At 46.8% G+C, this 22,183-nt stretch overlaps 1 protein-coding gene across 2 annotated transcripts in view; it reads left to right on the forward strand.

Annotated features, from left to right (window-relative positions):
* Nucleotides 1-830: 830 nt before the first annotated feature.
* LOC147883236 (uncharacterized) overlaps nt 831-22,183 on the forward strand; it is a 31,687-nt gene continuing 10,334 nt past the window's right edge. The window contains exons 1-8 of one of the 2 annotated variants that reach the window (XM_087399614.1): nt 831-902; nt 1,082-1,386; nt 1,647-1,825; nt 1,969-2,051; nt 14,939-15,090; nt 15,727-15,791; nt 16,374-16,571; nt 16,743-16,788. In XM_087399614.1, coding sequence (XP_087255740.1) covers nt 1,752-1,825; nt 1,969-2,051; nt 14,939-15,090; nt 15,727-15,791; nt 16,374-16,571; nt 16,743-16,788 — 618 coding nt within the window. In that variant the 5' untranslated portion in view covers nt 831-902; nt 1,082-1,386; nt 1,647-1,751. The remainder of the gene's footprint in view (nt 903-1,081; nt 1,387-1,646; nt 1,826-1,968; nt 2,052-14,938; nt 15,091-15,726; nt 15,792-16,373; nt 16,572-16,742; nt 16,789-22,183) is intronic. The other variant, XM_087399615.1, reaches the window with a different exon arrangement.

Here is a 22,183-nt window from a genome sequence, read left to right on the forward strand (position 1 = left end):
ACTTTGAGAAGCACACATCACATGGAGAAGACAGCCTCAAGGGGGACATGAGCTCCCCTTACACACACATGCATACGTGCGCATATGAGATTGAATATGTGCTTGGGTGCAAGCACATGTTCAAATGCGTGTGTAAGTGCGCCTCTACACAAAGACGTAGACTTAGACAGACACACACGTGGCGCATGTGTGCTTGCGAGCGCCATTGTGTGTGTGCACGAGCGCGAGCATGCGCACACACACACACAAGTCGGGTTCAAATGAAGAGGTGGGTGTCCTTTACCGTCCTACTTGGACCAGTCAGAGAGTAAAATTTACAGTGCACGGCCATCTTCCAGAAAATACATGGGTGGCACTATTTGGGCATGAAAGAGCATGTCAGTCAGTCTTTTAAATGCAGGATAAAGGCTCTAAACTCTGCGAATGGTTTTGGCCAATCACATTCTTGATAACGAAATGCCATATAACTTGGGCCACATGGTTGGGTGAAGAGCACAAGCAGTGGCCATCTTTCGTGTCGGGTGTGGCGAACCCAATCTTAAAACACACACACACACACACACATGTCACTCACACACACACACACACACACACACACACACACAAGAAGTTGGGAAGTTTGGACACGATTTTGAATTTTCGAGGGCTCTTAAAAGTCAGCGAGAAGGTAGGCGCAAAGAATTAATAGAAAAAAGAGAAGGCTAAAAAGAGGGCGAATGGCAGCCGACGGATCGTCGAAAGATCGGACGGTGGAGGTGGTGCAAGGGAATACGAAGTAGAGTTAGTCTTCATCTCTTTCAAATGGAAGTCATTTTTCGTTGATGATTGGATGCACAGAAGCGATTTCGCTCCCATTTTGCAGCTCAGCATCCAAGCTATGGCGTTCCACCGATCTTCTCCTGGTATTTCCCTTTCCCTTGCACAGTTTCTTCATCAAATTTGTAGCTCTCTTGTTTCTTTCCCTCCATTGCATCTCCTCCTCCTTGTTTCATGCCGCATTTCCTTATCAGAATCCGCAGTAGATTTGCCTTTTTATCCTCTTTCTCATCATCGTATTCTTCCGGGAATTCGCGCATCGCAGAAGCTTGCTCCATAGCAGGGTTTTTGCTGCACCAGTAGGCGGATCTGTAGCGCCGATGAATGAGAACAGGCAGTAGTTTCGCCTTTTTGTGATAATGCGGAAGCCAGCTCCGTTACAGCGTACTAGAGAGTTGGATCAGAATTAGCCGTGGATTGGTCGTCTCTCTCTTTGGATGAGCTTATTTCGGAACGCAGTGTTGAAGCGAGAGCTTCGTCAACAATCCTTTGCTGCTGAGTATTGTGGATTTGCACTTCCAACATTTTTTTGGCACGCTGAAGCGACCTATAATGGACTCTCTATTTCCGGTATGTCCCGTTGCCCTTCCTTCCCTTGGCATCGGAGAAATCGTCGACTGCCGGTCCGCCTTTCTCGACGAGAAACTAAACTACTATTTGAGAAATTATTATGCTGCAGTAGTCTGCGTTTAAACGAATGCTCGCACTTACAAAAATCACCTTCATGAAAGCTCCATGACTTACGTTGTTATGGACGTCGTGCTGTTCACCGGCAAATTCACTCTTCCAAGCCGCCCGCTCTCCTGCTTCCTGACACTCGGTTTTTGCAGCTGCTGCAGTGGCATCAGTAATACGAATTGGGATTTTGCGCGCCCCTACTTTTTGAACCAGACAGTGAACTTGCATGTAAAGCTCGCCTTGCTGAGTTCGGTACAATGTCTGCGGAGGCTGTCCTTGAGGTTGCCGTCTATATGCACAGATTCCACAATCTTGATCTCTTCCAGCAGGGGTAGGTTGTTCAATGATCTGGCTGTTTCAGTTATCCTCTAGATTTAATTTACTTGGAAACTGATCCCCGTAGATGTTTCTTATTCAAAATTTCTTTCCTCCCTCGGCTTTTCTTATGTGGTTTATGGGAAGCGTGTTCTACAGTTGGTATCAAATCAAAGTCACTTCTAAATGGGCAGGATCAGACGACTTGCCGGGAGTTCCATCTCGTGTGGTACAATACGAAGGTGATTCACGGATACGTTATATTTTATCCAGAATGTAGGCGTTTGATGCATGTTATATGATTGTTCTGATATTGGTTGATGAGTCAGTGCACACATGTATCTAAAAATTTCACTCTGTCTGCATTCGCCCCTCTTCCACCTGTAGAGATGTGCATATACAAATATGTGTGCATTTATAGGTAAATCAAACACTATATCTTTGTGTGTACACAATGCACATACATGTTTTTGTAAGTGTCCATTCTCACGAGCTGGAACCTGTATTTTAAGTGAGCGCGCTCAAATTAATGGGATCAAGCAGAAGAACAAATGTTAGGTGATGATAAATTCTTCCTTTGCTACCCTCAAACTTGAGGCTATATTCCAACTTTGAAGCAATTACCTTCGCTGACAACATAGCCTTGTTGCTATTAAAACTGTGGGATCTCGACTCCTCGGTTTAAAACTGTGGGATCTTGACTCCTCGGCAAAGCATTTGTACATTTGCATCACTCCTTCAACGAGGAAGCAGTCGTATCTTTGGTACTTCATCAACTGTGAGCACCAAAGCTGATGTCATTGGGACTCCAAGACTGTGCAGCAGCATGCTTTCATGGACGGGAGGATGGCTGTGTACTCCTTAGAGAGGCCTCAGAAACACAGAATGGTCACCTCTTGTGAGTCCCAAATGAGGAGTACATGGAGGAGGATGGCTTATGGCATGAAATGGATTGGAGCAGGATGGATTAGGGCTGCCATGTCGGCACAACCTGGCAGGATATATAGATCCTTCTTGGATTGATTTTAGGGCAGCCACATGGGGGGCACCCTGTTCAGCAATAAAGGCTGACATAAGGTCCACGTTTAGCGCTGTCTATGGACTGAATAAGTCCAGCCGAGTGCTCATGAAAGGGGCCTAAGGGCTGGGGAAGGACCAGCAAAGTTTGCATCTGTATCACTGACAATCTCCTGAGGGAATCCAGTACATAGCTGGTTTATCTGTCCAAGGCATCTCCGTGATGAAATCCATAGGTATGTGTGTTTCGAATGGGTAATGGTTGCAACAAACCAGCTGGTAGTGTCTAATGCAAATAGATCTCCTGCAAAATTATAATCATGAGAGCTGGATCCATGCATGCTCGCAGCCTAGCCTGCTAATCATTTGCTGTCCATTAACAACCTCGACTCTGAGCCCATGGTCACAAGCCCCACGTTCTGTAGGGTTCTGTTGTTGATGAAACAGTGTGCATTCCCATTGCCTGCAAGCATATGAACGTCCAGCCTTGAATGTCCCCTTTTAATCTGAGTGTCTCGGCACTCCTGGCCCCCATCAATGCATCAAAAGATATGGATTAGAGTATGGGCTGAGCATCCCAGTATTGCTCCTCCTTATCTACAGTGGCATTTCCATCAGCGTCATTCTGTGCATGGAATGGCATGCAGCATGATGCTCAACAAAAGCAACTCTAGGAGTGTGACATGGAACAATTGTGTTGGGATGAACCCTATGTGTGTGATGGTGTGCTCTCCAATCTTTGGATCAAAGGGAAACTCAGAAGCACTCCCTACTCCAGCATCTAGAGTTTATCTTGACTCGTGTGCTCCACCACCTGTCTCCTCGTGAGTCAAATCAAGTATCTCGAAGGTTTCCATCAACTCCTCATCATCAAAGAGCTCCATGATCATACTAAGCTTGGCTGTCCCAGTATTCCTCCTTTTGCGTACATCCTTGTGCTTGGGAGTCCATTTCTCGCCACACAGCATAGATTCTGTCCCATGATAGCTCTGGTATGCTGTTTAATATCTGAATTTTCTGCTACAGCGTTAGGCGTCCCTCTTGGCTTCGCAATCGGGATGCTTGTAAGGCCTTGCATAAGACATTCTGCTGCCCGATGTTGTTGGGTACCTCGAAACGGAGCTGCTATAGCCATTCGGTTGTGCCACTTAAGCATCATTTGGTTCTTCTCAGGCTCAATGAAGTCCCATGTGTGCTTCCCGTAGCCTGCTTGTACTTGTTAGCATACTTGGGCTCGAATATCTACGCGAGCTTGGCATCTTGCCTAATGGTTTGGGGCTCGTGGGCCCTCACATTGAAGGCCAGGGTGGGATGCAAGCCTTGAATAAAGTGCAACAACTTCTGATATGTCATATACAAAGAGGGAAAGCCTTCCAAAAATGCTGCAAATACTTTGTGGACTAGTGGAGATAAAAAGTGGTGACCATGAGCCTCTTAAACTGTGCACCATGTGGTGGGGAGCCCCACCATGTGTAAGCATAGTCCTGCTAATGCATCTTTGCAATGATGATGCGCTCTTTGTTCTTGTTTGGGTTAGAAGCATAAGTAATCTTCTAGCATCGTGAGCCATTCCTCTAGTTCATTGGAGTTGTGTGTGTCACCCTTAAACTTATGTACCGTGAGCTTATCGTTGTCATCTTTCAGAGTAGACTTTTTGTTACAGTCATCCCCTTATGCGCGGGCATAATCATGCTTAAGGTTCAACTATGATGGAACAGCATCTTGTCACAAATGTTCGGGGGTAAGGCATGGTATGAGCACAAAGCCTCGGCCAACATGTCATCAATAGTGGGCTACTGTCCATAACTAACATCTGGCTAAAATGTGGAGCCTACTATTTGATGCACGGGCTGTGTATGGCTATATGTGCTCCTAGGTGGCAAATGGGATAATGGATTCCCAGTGATGCAGACCTGCCAGATGCGTCTCGAAGCGAAGGTTGAGAATCGAAAGAGTGATATGCACCCTGACCACACTACTCACTCAAAGAATCTCTCTTGGACTCTAATAGACCTTGATTGGACCAGAAACGACACTTGCATTACTCAAGAAAGAGAGGAGGGGGCGATCTCTGAGTACAAGCTAGTAGACCACAATTGCATCAAGCTAGTTTGGAGAAGAAGAGTGTATCACCAATATCGAGGTGAGAAGTCATTGATATAGGCTCCTTAAGGTGACTAGGAACCTCTTCCATTGTTAGCTACCACTTGTCTCACCAAACCTTAGATTATAGCAGTCAGAGTTTGGTGGTTATCAGAAGATTCCTGTGCTATCTATCAACTTCGTCCAAAATGAGGAGATAGATTGGTATACAAGATTCATTTCATCTGAGGGCAATCAATCTGATAGTGCGATTTGAAAGTAGGTGGCCCAGTGAGGGTAGGTCTGTGAGACCTCCTACAATCAAGGGATTGACTCCTAGAAAGGTGGAAGTCTCCAATGTCAAGCTAATGAGCTCAAGTGGTGGAGTGCTCTTACCTGCCACTTCATCACATCGTGGAGTACCTAGTGTGACCTGATTCATCATTATCGCCATGCGGCAAGGCCTCCATTACAAGTGGGTCGATTGAGGACTATGCAGCTAGCTAATCAAACCATATAACTTGAGTAACCTTATTATGGTTAGACCCATGACTGGTCTAACCATGCCTAGACCTAGCTAAGGACTTATTATAAGACCCTATAACATTGGGCATTACAAAACATCCACCTTGGTTGCATAATCTCTGTTCCAGAGAAAAAACTCACGTGGTCCTGATATGTCTTGTAGTAGATAAGGATGCCATCCATGTAGACAATGACAAATGTTTCCAAGAAAGGTTTTGAAGATGTTACTCATGGCTCTCATTGATCATTATTGACTCCAAAAGGGAGAACCACCCATTCATAAACCCCTTGCCTGGTCTTGAAGGCTGCCTTCCATGTGTCAGCATCCTTGATCTTCGCTTGATGGCACCTTGAGTAATGCCTTGTGAAGAACCTTGCTCCTTGTAGTTGATCAAAGCTCTATAGTCAATACAGAATCTATAAAATTCATTAGACTTGGGAACCAAGATGACTGGAGAGGCACATGGAGAGGAGGGCTTTACATAACCAAGGTCCAATAGTTCTTGGAGTTGCTTCTTGATTTCTTCATTCTCCAGGGGGCTGCTCTAGCGGAGAGGTTTATTGGGAAGAGAAGAGCCTGGGATCAAATCAAATAAATGTTCCACTGACGTGGTAGGAGGAGGCCACTTGGAGGTTGCCAAAGGGAGGGGAACTTCTGCATCAACATCTGAACTTCTGGAAGTGGTGGTGAAAGATTGCTGAGGGAGGAGCAGGTTAACAACAGCAGCCATTGCGTCACATGGAAGAGCAGCAGCAGATGTATCATGTGTAGTAGCAGTGTGTACCAGCAGCAGCTGCAGCAGCAACAAGGTGTATACCAGATGTAAGAGCAGCTGTAGCAGAGGCTGGAACAGATGTTGGATCCATGATTGCAACAGAGTAAGGTATTAGAGGTTGAGGGAGAACTCATCTCTGAAGGCAAGGCTGAAGGAGATGTCTGATAGAGCGGAATGTCTGTGCTCTCTTGATGAGGGTAGTACATTGCTTGCCAGGAATGAGTAAAGTTTGAGGCTGGTTTGGAAGGAGAATCTCCTCCCATCTAACCAACTTGTAGATGTTTTCTCTAGCCATGTAAGCTGCTGATTGGTATGGCTTGCCCAATAGAATATCCCTACAATCCATGGGTACCACATCACCAAGGACTTGATCCTAGAAACCACCAATGGCAAACTCAACAAGACATTGTTCAGTAACCTCAAAGACTCTGTGTTGTTCATCCATAAGAGAGTGTATGGATGTGGATGAGCTTGAGTAGGCAGCTGGAGCTTCTTGACAAGCTTTGCATTGATTAAATTCTTTTGACTTCCATTATCAAACATGAATGAAGCTAGACTCTGCTTCACTTGACCTTGGGTTATAAACAAGGATTGCTTTGAGGGTTGTAAGTGCCAACACCTTAGGAGAAAGTTCTTACCGTGAGGCTCAAGGTTGGATTTATCTCAATCTGCTCCTTTACTTCAACCTCTGATTGTGCTGAATGTGCAGTAGCCCTTTCTTTCTACACTCCTTCTCTTTGTGACCATGCTTTTCAAAGGAGTTGCATTGCTAGACTTTTGCTTGGCATATTCCTTTGGGGAAAGCCAATTCTTAGCTCCTTTTTGATGTTGTATTGCTGTTGCTATGGCTTGGACTTGTCAGGGGGTTTGGGTGGAGATGATCTGCTGAATCCTCCCGATTTGTGGGACTGCTTCCTCTCAACTCTCTTTGCAACATTTAAACTTTGGTTCAAGGTCTGAGGGCTAGAGAGTTCCACCTCCTGTTGGATATGACGGAGAATTTCCCCTGTATGCTTAATGTTGATCTTGGCATCACTGCCTTCTATCTTAGCCTTCAACATGAGTTGATGGAGGGCGTTATTGTACTGCGAGACTATTTGTCCTAGCTTTGTTTAAAGAACTGCCATGTGTAGAGCATCTTCTCTTTGTACCCAAGTGGAATGAATTGCTTCTATATGGCTTAAACTATCTCATCCCATGTGGTGTGGGGTTGTGGAGTTTTTTTGGATCACACTTTGGATTGGGTCCCATCAATGCAATGCTCCCTTAGTGAGCTTGATGATGGTTGCAAGATAGAGCTTCTCTTTTTTAGTGAATGGTTGGGACTGAAAATAGAGAGTGAGCTTCTCGGCCCATTGCTCTAACTTCTTAGGGTTAAGGGGGCCATCAAAGGTCCAAGGCTGCGTCCGCTTCAAAACATGTAGATAGATGGGAGCCTAAGCTTCCTTGAGCGGACTGTGTTCCTCAAGAATTACTAGGTTCCAGACCAGCCCTTGCAAAGCTTGGGTGGCTTGGGCAGCGCTCTATACTCGGAGCAATTTATTGGGAAATTTGCTGGCCAAATTTACTCGTTTTTGAAGCTATCTAACCAGACCATCTAACTTGAGTAACCTTATTATGGTCAGATGCATGACCCAATTACTGATCTAACATGCCTAGACCTAGCTAAGGACTTATTCTAAGACCCTATAACATTGGACATTACAAAACATCCACCTTGGGTGCCCAATCTCAGCTCTAAGCTGTAGTAACCTAAGGGGTAAATCGACTCAGGATTGACAAAGGAAATGGTAATGTTGCCTTATGACAATCATGAACCATATAAAATTATGAATTCAATGATGGATCCACATCAAAGATTGAGTGGAGGATTGACCTTTCCTTGAATGTTGTGGAATGGTCCAGAATAGATGGCTCCGTCTGCAAGGGTCGAGAGTGCTGTAAACTAGATGGTGGCCTCAAGTCGGACAAGAAGTGCTCGAAGGTGTAGAGAATGCGTCCTTAGGGACAAGTCAATCCCCATATTGGGGAATGAACTGCTCAAATTGAAACAGCTTAAAGGCTGAAATCCAAAAGTACGTTGAGCATTTACCATAAAAGTTTGCATGGTGGGAAGAATGCATCTTGGCTATCTGAATGATTCCTGTGTTGGGGTACAGGCTGCTTGCCCTTGTCTGGTAATGCATGTGCTCCAACTTGTTTTAATTGATCGTCAATCTATTAGGAGTTTTGCTGACCAAGTTGCTGCTCAAATTGTAGAAACGTACCTTGAAGCATGGAGGACAACACCTAAAGGAACTATGCCTCCATGTCAATAGATTTAGGAGATATGGGCTGAGTATGAATGTGTGTGCGACTAGTTGGTGGTCCGAGCGCCATAATGAATTGTGAAAGGAAAATAGAAGGCTAGAGAAGGTCCCAATATGATAGACTGATTGCTCCAGGCTTGATGGAGAGGCTCAACATAATGGACATAGAAGCAGATTGTGAAACAGGGCCCAAGTGGGCTCCGTTGGTGTTAGAAAGACCTTGAAAAGGGATTGTATAGGGCCTTAAAATTTCGGATTTTGATTTGTTTTGTTTTTGGGTGTGGTCCTTCCCCCCCCCCCCCCCCCCCCGCAACAAAAAAATGATGTATGACCACTAGAACGTTGAGGATACATAAGACTCGTCCACCTAACCCAATCCAAGTTAAATGTACTTAATCCAAGCTAAGTTAAGATAACCTAACCCAATATTTTTAATTGTACCTAACCCAAGCTAACGTAACTCCAGCACATTACCTGTAGTTAAATCATCCTAATTCAAAAACCTAACCTAAAGCTTAGGTGGTTGAGAGCGTGGGGCGGGGCCGGGGGGAGCAGCAACGCTTTGCAATCGGGACGTAGATTTGAATCGGTGTAATTTTGGCCTTCATTGTCTAGCGCATCGTAGTCCTAGCATCGATGATGTTGCTTTTCGGTGCATTGCATGCGCTTGCGATTTCGGCTATATTTTTCAACATTCGGGGTGTCATTCACCAGAAGCAAGATGACTGTGGGAATGGTTGGAACGATCAATGGGGTATGTAGAGCAACATGGACACACTACTAGGGAGTGTGACACCTCTGTTGTAAGGTGGGCTTGCATCGTTCGCCATTGTTACAACAATTAGTTTGTGATGCGATGCTATGAAGTTCGCATGAACCGCATTGCGTCCATAAAAGGACATTGTAGAGAACGAAACCTTGCAAGGGGCTGTCTTTCCCTTTTGTTCACTGTTGATTGTAGAATGGTTCACCACCATCACGAGCACATTGGTGGGAGCCCATCATGTCCACGTAGCGTTCATTGGTCGTTGTGTCTCCCATCATCATCATCATCAGTAGGACATCAGGATGGGTGAGGCAGTGGAGGCATGAAGTCGGCAATAGAGTGCTGTCGGCCACTCAAAGGTGCAGTCTTGGCACGTCTCCCGGTCGTAGCTCTGCGTCTAACCAGGGCTACTGTGACCCCCGTTGGTCGGGCTCCGACTCTAAACAAGGAGGGAATGTCCCCAGGGCGGCCCAAGTGTGATCTGTGTGTCAACCCTCTGTCTGAGTTGTTGGGTCACAGGCTCCAGGTTATGGTCATGTCGAGGCCTCGTCGTCTCGTGGGGGTCCATGTGAGCTGGTTGAAAGAACTCCGTGATGGAGCTCTGAGAGGGATTAGCAGAGGAAGAAGTCTGCTCCTGTCTCCGTGCTCGGAGTATCCTCTCGCGGTGTCTAAGTATCTCATGAATGAAACCTGCCAAACACCGTTGGTTTGGGTAGGAGAGGAAACGGGCCAAAATCCCATAGCTATCTCTGAAGAGGCAATAGAAACGCCCTCGGATCTCAAGTAAATAGGACACCTGAAGATGAAATGCTCCTTTGTCCCAACCTGTTGGAAAGGTCACCTCCCCATCTGTAAGCCCCCATATGAGGAGAGCATGGGGGGGGTGAACCTAGGGTTTGAGTGTCTGTCACATGGGCATCTGATTGGATGCCATGTGGGCAAGAATCAAAGAGATGGTGGGTACCTGGAGCTAGGATGGATCTGCAGCAGCAAAAGGCGAAGCAGTAGCCAGCACAAGGAACCCGTACGGCTCTGTACGAAACTGGGAGAGGGCCTGGCAGAGGTGCAGTTATGGCAGGATGTGCAGGCGCAGATGTGGAGCTGCAAATATGGCTGTCATTGGGCAGAAGGCAGGCCTTATATAGGCTGGACCCCTGCCTTGAATGGAGGGTCAAAGGGCCCTGGAAGTTTGGGCCAAAAGCCTTGAGTTGTGTGCCCTTATAGGGCTGGACCAGCCACAGACTGGTCAGCCAGTCTGGTCGGCCAGTCTGCTGCAGGCTGGTCGGTATTTTGCCAGCCCCCTTGGGGCCTATATAAAGAGGCCATTGGGCCTCATTCAATCATCCAACATCCAGCAGCTAGCAGATCCAGGGCAGAAAGGAGCAGCAGGAAGCCACCCTCTGGGCCTACATCCAGGAGGATAGAGAGGTGCTTGAAGGGCTGCAGACTTAGCCAGGAAAGGGCTGGGACCTTGGCTGTCATCCAGGGCAGCAAGGTGCTGAGATCACTATACCTTCTGGAGCAGCCATTCACAAGCAGGTTGGAGCAGTGGAACAGGGATCTGTGTCCTGCAGACAAAGCTTGGCAGGGGCTGCCCACCTAGGCTGATTCACAGGCAATAAGGTGGAGAAGAACACACTAGACGGAAAGTCTACAGACGCTCGAGGTGGAGCACGCGGACTCGAGTCTAGAGATAGCCAGTAGATAGAAGAAGGACCTTGTGGTAAGATCAGAGGACCACATCATTGGTGGGACTCTGGATCTGTCTCTTTTGTATTGTGTCCATAGTTGTGGACGGAAATATAAGTTTTGGTGGTTTCTCTATTTGGTTGGTTAATTGTCTATTGATGAGTCTGCACACCTATTGTATGCACATAAGTAAAGAAGTCTGTGATTCCACACCCACACCGCACATTGTGTGAGCTCCTGGGCATTACTATAAGTCTTCCGCTGTGCGTACCCTCTGTTGGGTATTTTCTAACAAACCTCCTCAATGTCACATAGTGTGCATATGCGCCTCTCCCTGGGTAGTCGCTCTGCTCTGCTGCTCTCGATGTGAAGTCTGTGTGAAGAGACCTGGAACTGCCCAAGAGAGATCCTCAACGAGTGGGGTAGGTGAATTTGTGTGTATCCTGGTGGGTCAATGAAACCCTTTGCTGTGATACGTAAGAAGTGATCTCTACAAAAGCTAAGCTTCACTGGGAGTTCACTCGGTCCCAACCAGGTCCGAAATGTGTGTAGCTGTAATAGATCCTCACGAATAACTTGGTTGACCTCGTGTGATAGGAGGGGAGAAAACGGAGCATCCATGAGGGAGGTAGTCTATCCATGTGGAGCCCTAGTCGCTCAAACCATCTCTTTGTACGTGCATACTAGCACCTCTGGTCCCCTCCTGCTGCAAGTGCCATAGAAGAGGATAGAGCTATCCATGGTAGCGTGCTATGCCCAGAGGTGTAATCCCCATATTCCCTGACTTGGTACAGACACGTGATGACCTGAAATGCAGCATCTAGCTGTAAAGGGGGTGACCCAAACTCAGCTTGAATGATCTGGTGAGGAACGGATGGCTTACCACAAATCATCCATGATAACATGAGAACCTGTAGCCGCTCCACATAGGCCCACTTTGTATCCGACAACTCTGGCCCCTAACATGAGCTGTCGTACATCCCCGCTGGGCAAACCAAGGAGTCAAAAAGCAACCCCTTGGTACGTGGATCCTGAAAGTGCGAGCGGAAGCACTGCCTCTCTAGTCTGGCCAATGAAGCATACCCTCTGCTCAAGCGTGCCTGCATCACGGGTCTCATAGTGAAGCTGGGTCCGGAAAAGATAACCCCAAGATAAGTGTGTGATGAAACTATCTCAACAGACGACCCATCAAATGTGAACTGCTCCTGGCGCATGATGGCTTGAGATGTATTGAAGATCATAACCTTGGTTTTACCCAAGTTGACCTTCAAATCATGAGACTCACAAAAGGCCTCTAGTGCGTCTAGGTGTCTCTTGAGTCCCTCTGTTGAGGAAGACAAGAGAGCCACGTCATTTGCGTAGAGCAATATCCGGATCAGCATGCCCGCAAGAGAGCAATCTACTCCCTCCAAGTATCTGCATTATTGTCTCAAGCTCGTAAATGTAGAGGCCAACCAAGGTAGGCGATAAAGGACACCTTTGTTTGATAGTTCTCATGATCTCGTCTATCCACCCGGATCGTGCCGACTCTGCCTGAAACTCTCTCGTAAAGTGCTATGACAGCCCAAATGATCTCCTGGTCATAACCCAAGTTCTATAGGCGCAATATGAGGCGGGCTCTCGGAATCGTGTCAAATGCCTTGCGGAAATCCACAAAGCAACAATAAACCCTCTGCTTCTGTGCCCTCGTCCCCTTGATGATACATCTGAGCATGAGAATGTGCCCTTCACCTCCGGAGTGCCGATAGAAACTCAGTACGAAGACTTTGTATAAATGGATGCTTAAGTATGTGTGGGTGTGTGGATTTGTATGTGTGAGAGCATATTTTTATACTATGGTCTACACCCACTGTTGGGCGTTGATGACGTCAGTGGCGATGTCATAGTAGCTAGTCCTTGCTATGCATGATGGAGTTTATGGTTTTCAACCTTGTGAGTGACTATCATGAGATTGAAACTGCACTATGTTGTGTTTTTAGAGGATGAGTTTGGGAATGTTCCTGGATTCATCTAGGTATATGAGCGTGAGAATGTGGTCCATGGTTCCATGATCACGTCGGAATCTGCCCTGTCCTGATGCTCTAAGTCCTCGACACTCTGCAAATCTACTAACCTCGGAATCAAGTACTGATGCATAAACCTTGGACATGACATGTCCAATCATAATGGTCCTGTAGTTCTCCGGGCTAATGGGATCCCTTGCCTTGTGGATGGGTGAGATAGTGTTAATGGTCCAGGTGTGTGGAAACCCCAAACAAACAGCTTCATTAAAGAGCTTTGCTAAGATCGGAGCTAGGAGGTTAATCCCATATGCAATGAACTCGGTGCATAGCCCCTCATGATCCTTAGCTCGGCCATTATGAAGTTTCATTACGGCATCGTTTACCCCTCCTCTAGTGAAGAGGGTGCAGGAAGTGGGGTGGGGCATGTGTGAGAGGTTAGGGGCTGGCTGATTTGGGATGTCATAAAGTGTGTGTGCATAATCAAACTTGATCTGAGTGTCAGTGAGTGGTGGGGGGGACCGTCTTTCTAGAAATCTCCGCCAGAAGTCCTTACAGTTGCTACTAAACAAAATGTCAAGTAGCTTCTCCTCGTTCCGACGAACGAAATCTAGTTTCTTCCTCCGTACCAGTCTACGGTACTCGCGTAGCGTATCTGGAGTGCTTGGAAGACTGTTTTTGGTTTTGAATCTGAGCTGACGGCGTAAAGCCTTACACTCATCATTGTACTAGCTATTATAGGGTACGGTTCCAGGGGATGGTGGGTGGGTGGAGCGGGTGGTGTGGGGGAAAACGTGACGTGAAGGGCAGCCTCGTGTAGTGAGCGGGTGACAAGGGCAGCACGATCCTCTAAAGGGATATGAAGTCAATATAAGCGAGAAGTATGTATAGACGTCCAGAGTAAGTAGGTGAGTGATCCTGGTCAAAGCGTATATCGTGGTAGGTGGAGTAAGAACTCAGTGGGGTGGAAGGTGCTATGCGAAGGGGGGTGGAGATGCTAAAGAAAAGATAGGTATGATCAACCCCTGGAGGGAGAGGTGCTACAGTGAAGTCAGTGATGCGAGATGTGAAGGCAGGGGATCCCATGATGTAATCAACAACGCTGGAGCCTCCCCCATGTGGAAAGCACGTGAAACCACCTGAAGCGGGCCATCTGTCAAGACCATTATAGATAATGAGATCATGTCGAGGTCTAATAGGGCCTGCCCATAAGATGTGAATGGACCTTGTCTGTAAGCCGAAACCCGTAGCATACCTGCCTCCTCAAGGTCAATGTCTGGCAGTAGAGTGGAATCATCTTTGAAGTCGAGGAGTGGTACCTGACGGGCGCTTGTCCTCGTGTTGAAGTCCCCCACTAGGAGGACTTCTCCGCGGCTAGAGAAGTCAACGATGGACTCATAAAGAGCAGCAAATGGGGATGTCTCATCCTCACCTCGGATATCTTTGGCAAAGTGGGAGGTCTCAGGGGGGAAGTATCAAACTGCAACAAACAGATCCCGGCTGTCCATGTGCCGAATCCGGATCTAGAGAAAGAGAGAGAGAAAGAAAGAAGAAAGAAATTTTATTAGAGTCTTCGGAAGACTGATGGGTCTATGAGACTGAAAGAAAACTTGATACAAATCACAGTAAGGGTGGAGCTACTAAAACGAGCATCATCACCCGTGCTGAATCCTAAGTCTGATCATACATAATCAAATTCATCTGGGTGTGACAATGAAAAGAAAAAAGATTGGAGTGGAGTGGAATCCTCCGTATGTCATTTCGCCCTAGCTGGTGCATAGCCGGTGATCTCTGGACTTCCATTTAAGATGCCTTGATTATATTTTTGTCCTTTATGCTTTATCTTAAAAAATAAGTTTGAAAGTATTGGTAGGTACTTTCTTTAATAAAAATGTGTCCTATCTGCATCTGCTGGTTATCTACTTGGATTCCAAAGTAACTAAAGACTACAATATTGTCTGGCAGCACCAGATGGTACAGATGATTCTGCAGCTATTTGGCAGATCAACGATGTTGATCATAGTTTTTGCACACGCCCTTTTCGGATCAAATATGCGCGGCAAGATATTTTCTTGGCAGTAATGATATCGTTTAACTTATCTTTGAGAGCTGTGGAGGTGAGTTTTTGGCTCTGTAGTTTCATTCATCTTCCATTATTGAACTCTTTTCCATCTGGTTTCCAGGAGAAGGCTTTCATTAATTTCCAATTCATTTCTTTATCACACATTATGTTGAGGACCTTCCATTCACTCTAGAATTTTACAGAAAGGCAGGAAAAGACCTCTATATATGAACGCTTATGTGTGTGGGTGGGTGGGTGTGGAGGTGGGACCTGGGTGCATATGTAAAAGCAAGCGCTATCCAGTGGTTTTTACCCACTATTGGGTGCTGATGATGTGGTGGGTGGGGATATCATAGTGCCTAGTCCCTATTATGAAAGAGAGAGTTGATGGTTCTTTATGTTGACAGTTAGTATTATAACGTAAAATATTGCCTTGTCTGCACTTGAATTTGGGCATGTTTCTGTGGATAGCTATATTGACATGTATCTTGATTATAGACTTTTCTCTTTGTATTGGCTCGTTGTTCAAAGAACTCGTGCTCAAGTGCAAATTCTCTCATTTGGAGTAAACATGGTTTGGACAGTGAGATTTCTATTTCAATTTGGTGGGATTGTATAATCTCTGTAAAAAAGGGGCCTTCAGATTTTTGTGTTATAAGTGCTCATGATTGTTGTTTGACTAATGAAGCAGCGCTTGTTGTTGAACGCCGTCCTGATCAGATTTGAACTTCTTTATGCTCCAATTGATGTTTACATGTAAGTTTCTATCTTGGCCTTTCCTGGATTGATATAACACGAGGTTCAATAAACTTGGTCACTGATAATTCTTTCTATCTTAAATGGTGCGTTGCCCTATCAGCTAGATTTAGATTTAAATGCTCGTTTGGGAGAGACTAAAATGAAATCGTTTAGACTTCACAAGCAGTTGTAGCTTGAATGAAGAGATTTGGACTACTTTTTGATTAGCCTTCTCCTTTAGTGCTAGCCTTCGTCATGGCTGAGTTTGCCCTTCACCTCCGGAGTGCTGACAGAAACTCAGTACGAAGACTTTGTATAAATGGATGCTCAAGTATGTGTGGGTGTGTGGATTTGTATGTGTGAGAGCATACTTTTATACTATGGTCTACACCCACTGTTGGGCGCTGATGACGTCAGTGGGGATGTCATAGTAGCTAGTCCTCGCTATGCGTGATGGAGTTTATGGTTTTCAATCTTATGAGTGACTATCGTGAGATTGAAACTGCACTATGTTGTGTTTTTAAAGGATGAGTTTGGGAATGTTCCTGGATGCATCTAGGTACATTGGGCACTGAGTTCGGTTGTGATGGTGCAATGCAGGTCATCAAGCACCACTTCTCCGGAATATTCCCTGTGTGCAAACCATAACTTTCGCATTCCACCAAAGGCTTTGCTGGGGCTGCATGCCTACTGCCCGTTGCACTTTGATACATGGCATATGGTGCTTGTTGATGTAACTGTGCATTCAGTTCTCCTCAAGGTCAACTCAAGCTCATATCTCCTAAGGGATATGGGAAGGTATGCCAAATGTTGTTTTCTATTGTGAATTATATAAAATCTTTGCTTTATCACTTTCGAACAATGGAAAGGCACGGGAGGATGAAAGGCTGGCTTGTATTTGTATCATTACCCAGTTCTGATGCTTAATCATCTCCATGCGTTGGCCTGATGCTCTCAAATTTGCTGCAGTGAAATAGGTCCAGCTCAAAATGGCACTGTACAGCTAGAAAATCAGGTAGCGCTTTCAATGCAACGATTGACCTTGTTTTCGAAGTTTGAAAACTACAAACAGCTTGCTTTCTGTGAATGTCTGCACACTCACACATCTATCTACACTCTCTTAGCACCCTGTCCCTTGGCCCCTGTGCTGCCATTGGTTGTTCTTGCTCACTGTCTCTCTTCCTCTCTTTAGGTGCAAAAGTAGCAGTATGCTCTTTTCTACCCTGGAATTTACGATCTTGAAATGCAAAACTAAGTGTTGATTTTGCAGTATGGTTGTTTGGAATAATATATGCCAATTCGTGCCCCTCTTTTTCTTTTAAAAGCTATGTGGTTTTTAATAACTATCTTTGTGTGTAAAAGAACTTAGACTAGTAACTACATACACCAATACATCGAAAATATGAGAAAAGGATTGAATGCAAAACACACTACATGTTTTATTATTGCGACTAATCTAAACAGATCATGCACTGATCAGAGAGCTCATAAGCGATCCTCCTCATCCACACAAGGCTTGTTGGAGGATCAAAGCCGTTACAAACAAGTAGAAGTCATGAGAGACGACATCGACCTTCCAATATAGCATGCACTTCCCTCCAGGACTACATGCACTACCCTGCAATCTGCCATATATGGTGAAGGAATACAATAGGTGAGCCCAGTGATGAGGTTCGACTAAGAAGATTCGTTCGTTCAGAGGTGTGTTTAGAAGACACTGAATAACCGGGCCGAGGAGGTAGATAACACAGGAATTAGGGCTTCTCCATGCAGTTGACATGCATCAAGTGTCCACCACGTGAGGTTTGTTTCCAACAGAGTGTGCATGAAGTATAGACGAAAGGACAGAAAAGTACCTCTCGAAATAAGGGGGAGCGAGTAAGTCAGGGTTTGGACTTACACAGGAACCTTTGAGGGGCTGCACAGGGACTAGAAAGAGGTTAATTCCTTATTAGATTCAGCTAGAGCAAGAGCTCTTGCTTGTGAGAATCCAAATTTGGCAGAGTTTTAGTGTATTCATTAGAAGCTAAGTAAAAATGGGAGAGCCATTCAATTAATAGGATTAGGGGAGGCTGTTTTACATCTTTATTGATGGCATGGGCCACAATTTGCCACGTGGCATTATGGTTGGATCTACTCAAGCTCCATAAGTCAAGGACTTGGGGAGGGGACCCAAGAGTTCTCCACCAAGGTCCAATTCTAGCACGACTACTTCAGGAGAGTATTAGAGGATAGAGTGGTTATTAGAGCTGAGTATGTGGAGGATAGAGTAGTTTCACATGCAGTGAGGATTGCCATTGGACAGATGCTGGTCTCGTTCCATCAGCTGAGGATCAACTCGATAAGTACATTGTAAACGCTCCTTTGTCTCGTCCACCTCCTTCAACGTGCATAGCCTAGAGTTCCGCTGCTCTTTGGGTGTGCCTGCAGCTCTCCCTACCTCTATCATGAGTTCCGGGGATGATACTATTGCCTCTTTCAGGAGGAGAACGGCTTTGGACCACTCTCTCAGTTGATCCACTTCCTTGATAGAGCTGTGTCGGTTTTGTATCAAATAGCCATCCTTTTGTCGGGGGAGCTTGGAAGTGTGCGTGGAAGAATTGTCGCTTAAACAGGGCCAGAGCTGCTTGATCTCATGTAAGTGATGCCCTAGTTGCATGAATCATCGTGGTTGCATGAATCATCGCGGACACAAGGTTGCACGATCTCCATTGGCTCCCCTTAGTATGGGAAACTATGTCAGTGAAGTACTGCCCTTGAGGTGTTGAAAATCAAACCTCGGTAAGTTTCTAGCCCTACAAAATACCTCGAGGGGGGGGGGGGAGAGAGAGAGAGAGAGAGAGAGAGAGAGAGAGAGAGAGAGAGAGAGAGAGAGAGAGAGAAATAAATTTTATTAGAGTCTTCGGAAGACTGATGGGTCTATGAGACTGAAAGAAAACACGAAATAAATCACAGTAAGGGTGGAGCTACTAAAACGAGCATCATCACCCGTGCTGAATCCTAAGTCAGATCATACATAATCAAATACATCTGGGTATGACAATGAAAAGAAAAAAGTTTGGAGCGGAACGGAATCCTCGGTATGTCATGTCGCCCTGGTTGGTGCATAGCCGGTGATGGGACGTTGGCGTCCGTCAAGGGGTCCCGTGCGTCTTGGTCTCCTGGAGGAGGCTCGACGCAAGACCAGAGCCACCGTGACTCTCGTGGGACGTATCCCGGGTCTAAACAATGACGAGAGGTCTCCCAGAGTGATCTGTGTGTCCCCTCAATGTCTCGTGTGCCGTGCTGCGGTCGTTGGGTCAGGGTCTCTGTCACGTCTGCGGCTAGAGACTAGACGATCAATGTCACTCGATGGGAAGAACTCTGTGATCCTGCTCTGAGAGGTGTCTGATGGTGTGGCCAAGCCCTGTTGCTTGAGTAAGTACTCTCTGTGTCGGACCCCCTCGTGAATGAAGGCCGCGAGGCATCTTTGATTTGGGTAGGCGAGGAATCTGAAAAGGAGCCCGGAGCCGTCTCTGAAGAGACAGTGGTAGCGACCTCGGATCTCGTAGTACACTGGGCACCTGAAAATAAAATGCTTCTCCGACTCAATCTCCTGACAGTCGCACAATATGCATATGCGATGCTCCCTAGGGATCCCCTCTGCTCTGCCGCTCTCTATGCAGAGGCGGTGTGATGATACCTGAAACTGTCCGATGGAGATTCGTAGTGAGTGAGGCATATGAAGCTCAGTGTATCCCGGTGGTGTGATGAATCCCTCCTCCGAAATACGAAGATAATAATCTCTGTAGAAACTCAGCTTCACTGGAAGCTCCCTCGGCTCCAACTAGGTCCTAAAGGTGTGTAGCTGTAGGAGATTCTCTCGAATGACTTGGTTGGTGTGTGGCCCGATCGGGATGGTGGGTGGGAGTACCGGAGAGGCATCTAAACTGTATTGAAAAGGAGGTATCCTATCGATGTGAAACCCTAGTCTCACAAACCATCTGTGAGTCTATGCATACCAGCATCGCTCGTCTCCCTTTGTTGCCAACCTCATGGAGGAATCGAGAGCCAACCATTGCAACCTCTGTCTCCCTTATGTGCAGTCCCCATATGATCTAACCCGGTGTAGATATGTGATGGTTTGAAAGGCTGCATCTAGCTGGAGTGGAGAAGCACGGCCTGAATGATGTGATGTGGTAGAGATGGTTTCCCCCGGATCATCCGTGAGAGCATGAGGATTTGCAAGCGCTCCACCCGTGTCCACTCTATCTCTGACATGTCAGGTTCCCAACAAGGGCTGCCATACATACTGGTTGGTCGGACCAAGGAGCCGAGGAGAAGAGCCTTGGTTCGAGGGTCCTGAAAGTGGGAGTGGAAACATTGTCTCTCTAGCCGAGCCAGTGAGGCGTATCCCCTACTCAGTCTGGCTTGCATCGTTGGTCTCATCGTGAAGATCGGGCTGGAGAAGATGACCCCTAAGTAAGTGTATGAGGATACGATCTCAATTGGTGACCCACCGAAAGTAAACTGCTTCCGTTGCAGGTTTGCTCGAGAGGTGTTAAAGATCATGACCTTGGTCTTGCCAAGGTTGACCTCCAAATCATGGGATAAACAAAAAGCCTGCAGTGCATCCAGGTGTTGCTGGAGACCCTCGGGTGTGGATGACAAGAGTGCCACGTCATCTACATAACGAAGAATCCTGATGATGATCCCGGCAAGTGAGCAACCGGTCCCTCCGGAAGCCCCCATGAAAATCTCAAGCTCATCGATGTAGAGGCCAAACAGGGTTGGTGATAAGGGACAACCCTGTTTGACCCCTATGGTACTCAAGATCTCATCTGTCCAACCTGCGCCTGTCCGAACTCGGCCTGAGACTCTCTCATAAAGTGCCATGACTACCCAGATGATCTCCTGATCAAATCCCAGTGTCTGTAGGCGTGTGATGAGACGAGCTCAAGGTACTGTGTCAAAGGCTTTGCGGAAATCCACAAAGCAGCAATATACCCTCTCCTTCCGTGATCTGGCCTCCTCAATGACACTCCTGAGTGTGAGTATGTGATCCATAGTCCCATGGTCTCGCATGAAACCGGCGTGACCCTCTACCCTCTCATCTCTGCGAACAGGCTGACTGACGCATCCAATACTATTGCATAGATCTTGGACATCACATGTCCAATCATGATAGTCCTGTAGTTACTTGGGTCCATGGGATCCCTTGCCTTGTGGATGGGGGTGATGGTGTTGAGTGTCCAAGTGCGGGGGAAGCCAAGGCAAATAGCGTCATTGAATAGCTTTGCCAGGATCAGGGCTAACGTGTCGATCCCATATGCGATAAACTCAGTGCATAGCCCCTCGTGATCCTTAGCTTGGCCATTGTGCAGTTTCAATGTCGCATCCTTGACTCCCCCTCTGGTGAACAACATGCAAGTGGTGATCTGGAGTAGGCTGGTGTGGGACATCATAAAGATGGCGTGCATACATGTGCCAAACTCTCATGTCGGTGAGGGGTGATGGAGACCTACGCTCAAGGAATCTCTGCAAAAAATCTTTAGAGTTGTTGCTGTACAAGATGTTCAGTAGCTCCTCCTCATTTCGACAAAGAAATGCCTACTTCTTTTGACGTACGAGATGTCGGTACTTGCGTACCGTGTCTGGTGTGTTCGAGAGGTGACATCTGGTTTCAAGTCGGAGTTGTTGGTGATAAGCCTTGCACTCCGCATCGTACCAGTTGTTGTAGGGTATAGAACCAAGAGGTGGTGGTCTAGTAGACCGTGTGGTGTGGGGAAAGATTTGGAGGGCAGCCTCGTGGAGTGTGCGACTAATCAGGGCAGCACGGTTCTCTATGAGTGGTATGTGATCGATGTAGGTTAGGAGTCTGTTTAGGCGTCCAGAGTAGGCAGGGGAGAGGCTGTGATCAAAGTGTATGTCGTGGTAGGTGTCGTGCTTCCTATGTGGTGTGTGTGATGTGGCTAAGCGTGGGGTGGCGATAGTGAAGAATAGGTATGTGTGATCAGCTCTTGGAGGGAGTGGTGCCACGGTGAATTCTGTGATACATGAGGTGAAGGTAGGGGATCCCATGATGTAATCTACTACACTAGTGCCCCCCCCCCCTGTGTGGGAAGCAACCACCTGAGGAGGGCCATAGGTCAAGCCCGTTGTAGATGATGAGATCATGCATCCTGCCCAGATTAAGGAGCGCGTGTCCATATGGTGTAACAGGCCCGTGTCGGTCGGATGAGATCCTGGTCATACTTGCTCCATCTAGGTCCATGTTTGGTAGCATGATAGAAGTCCAGAAGTGGTGCCTGGTGCGTGCTCGTTCTGGCATTGAAGTCCCCAACAAGGAGAACTTCCCCGTGGGCTGAAAGGTCTGGGATGTCCTGATGTAAGGGTGCATATGGCAATGTCTCACCCTCCTCTCGTGCCAC

The sequence above is a fragment of the Dipteris shenzhenensis genome, chromosome 28, assembly GCF_047967505.1.
Source record: "Dipteris shenzhenensis isolate YYH24624 ecotype China chromosome 28, Dip_SZ_1.0, whole genome shotgun sequence".
NCBI classification, from domain to species: Eukaryota; Viridiplantae; Streptophyta; class Polypodiopsida; order Gleicheniales; family Dipteridaceae; genus Dipteris; species Dipteris shenzhenensis.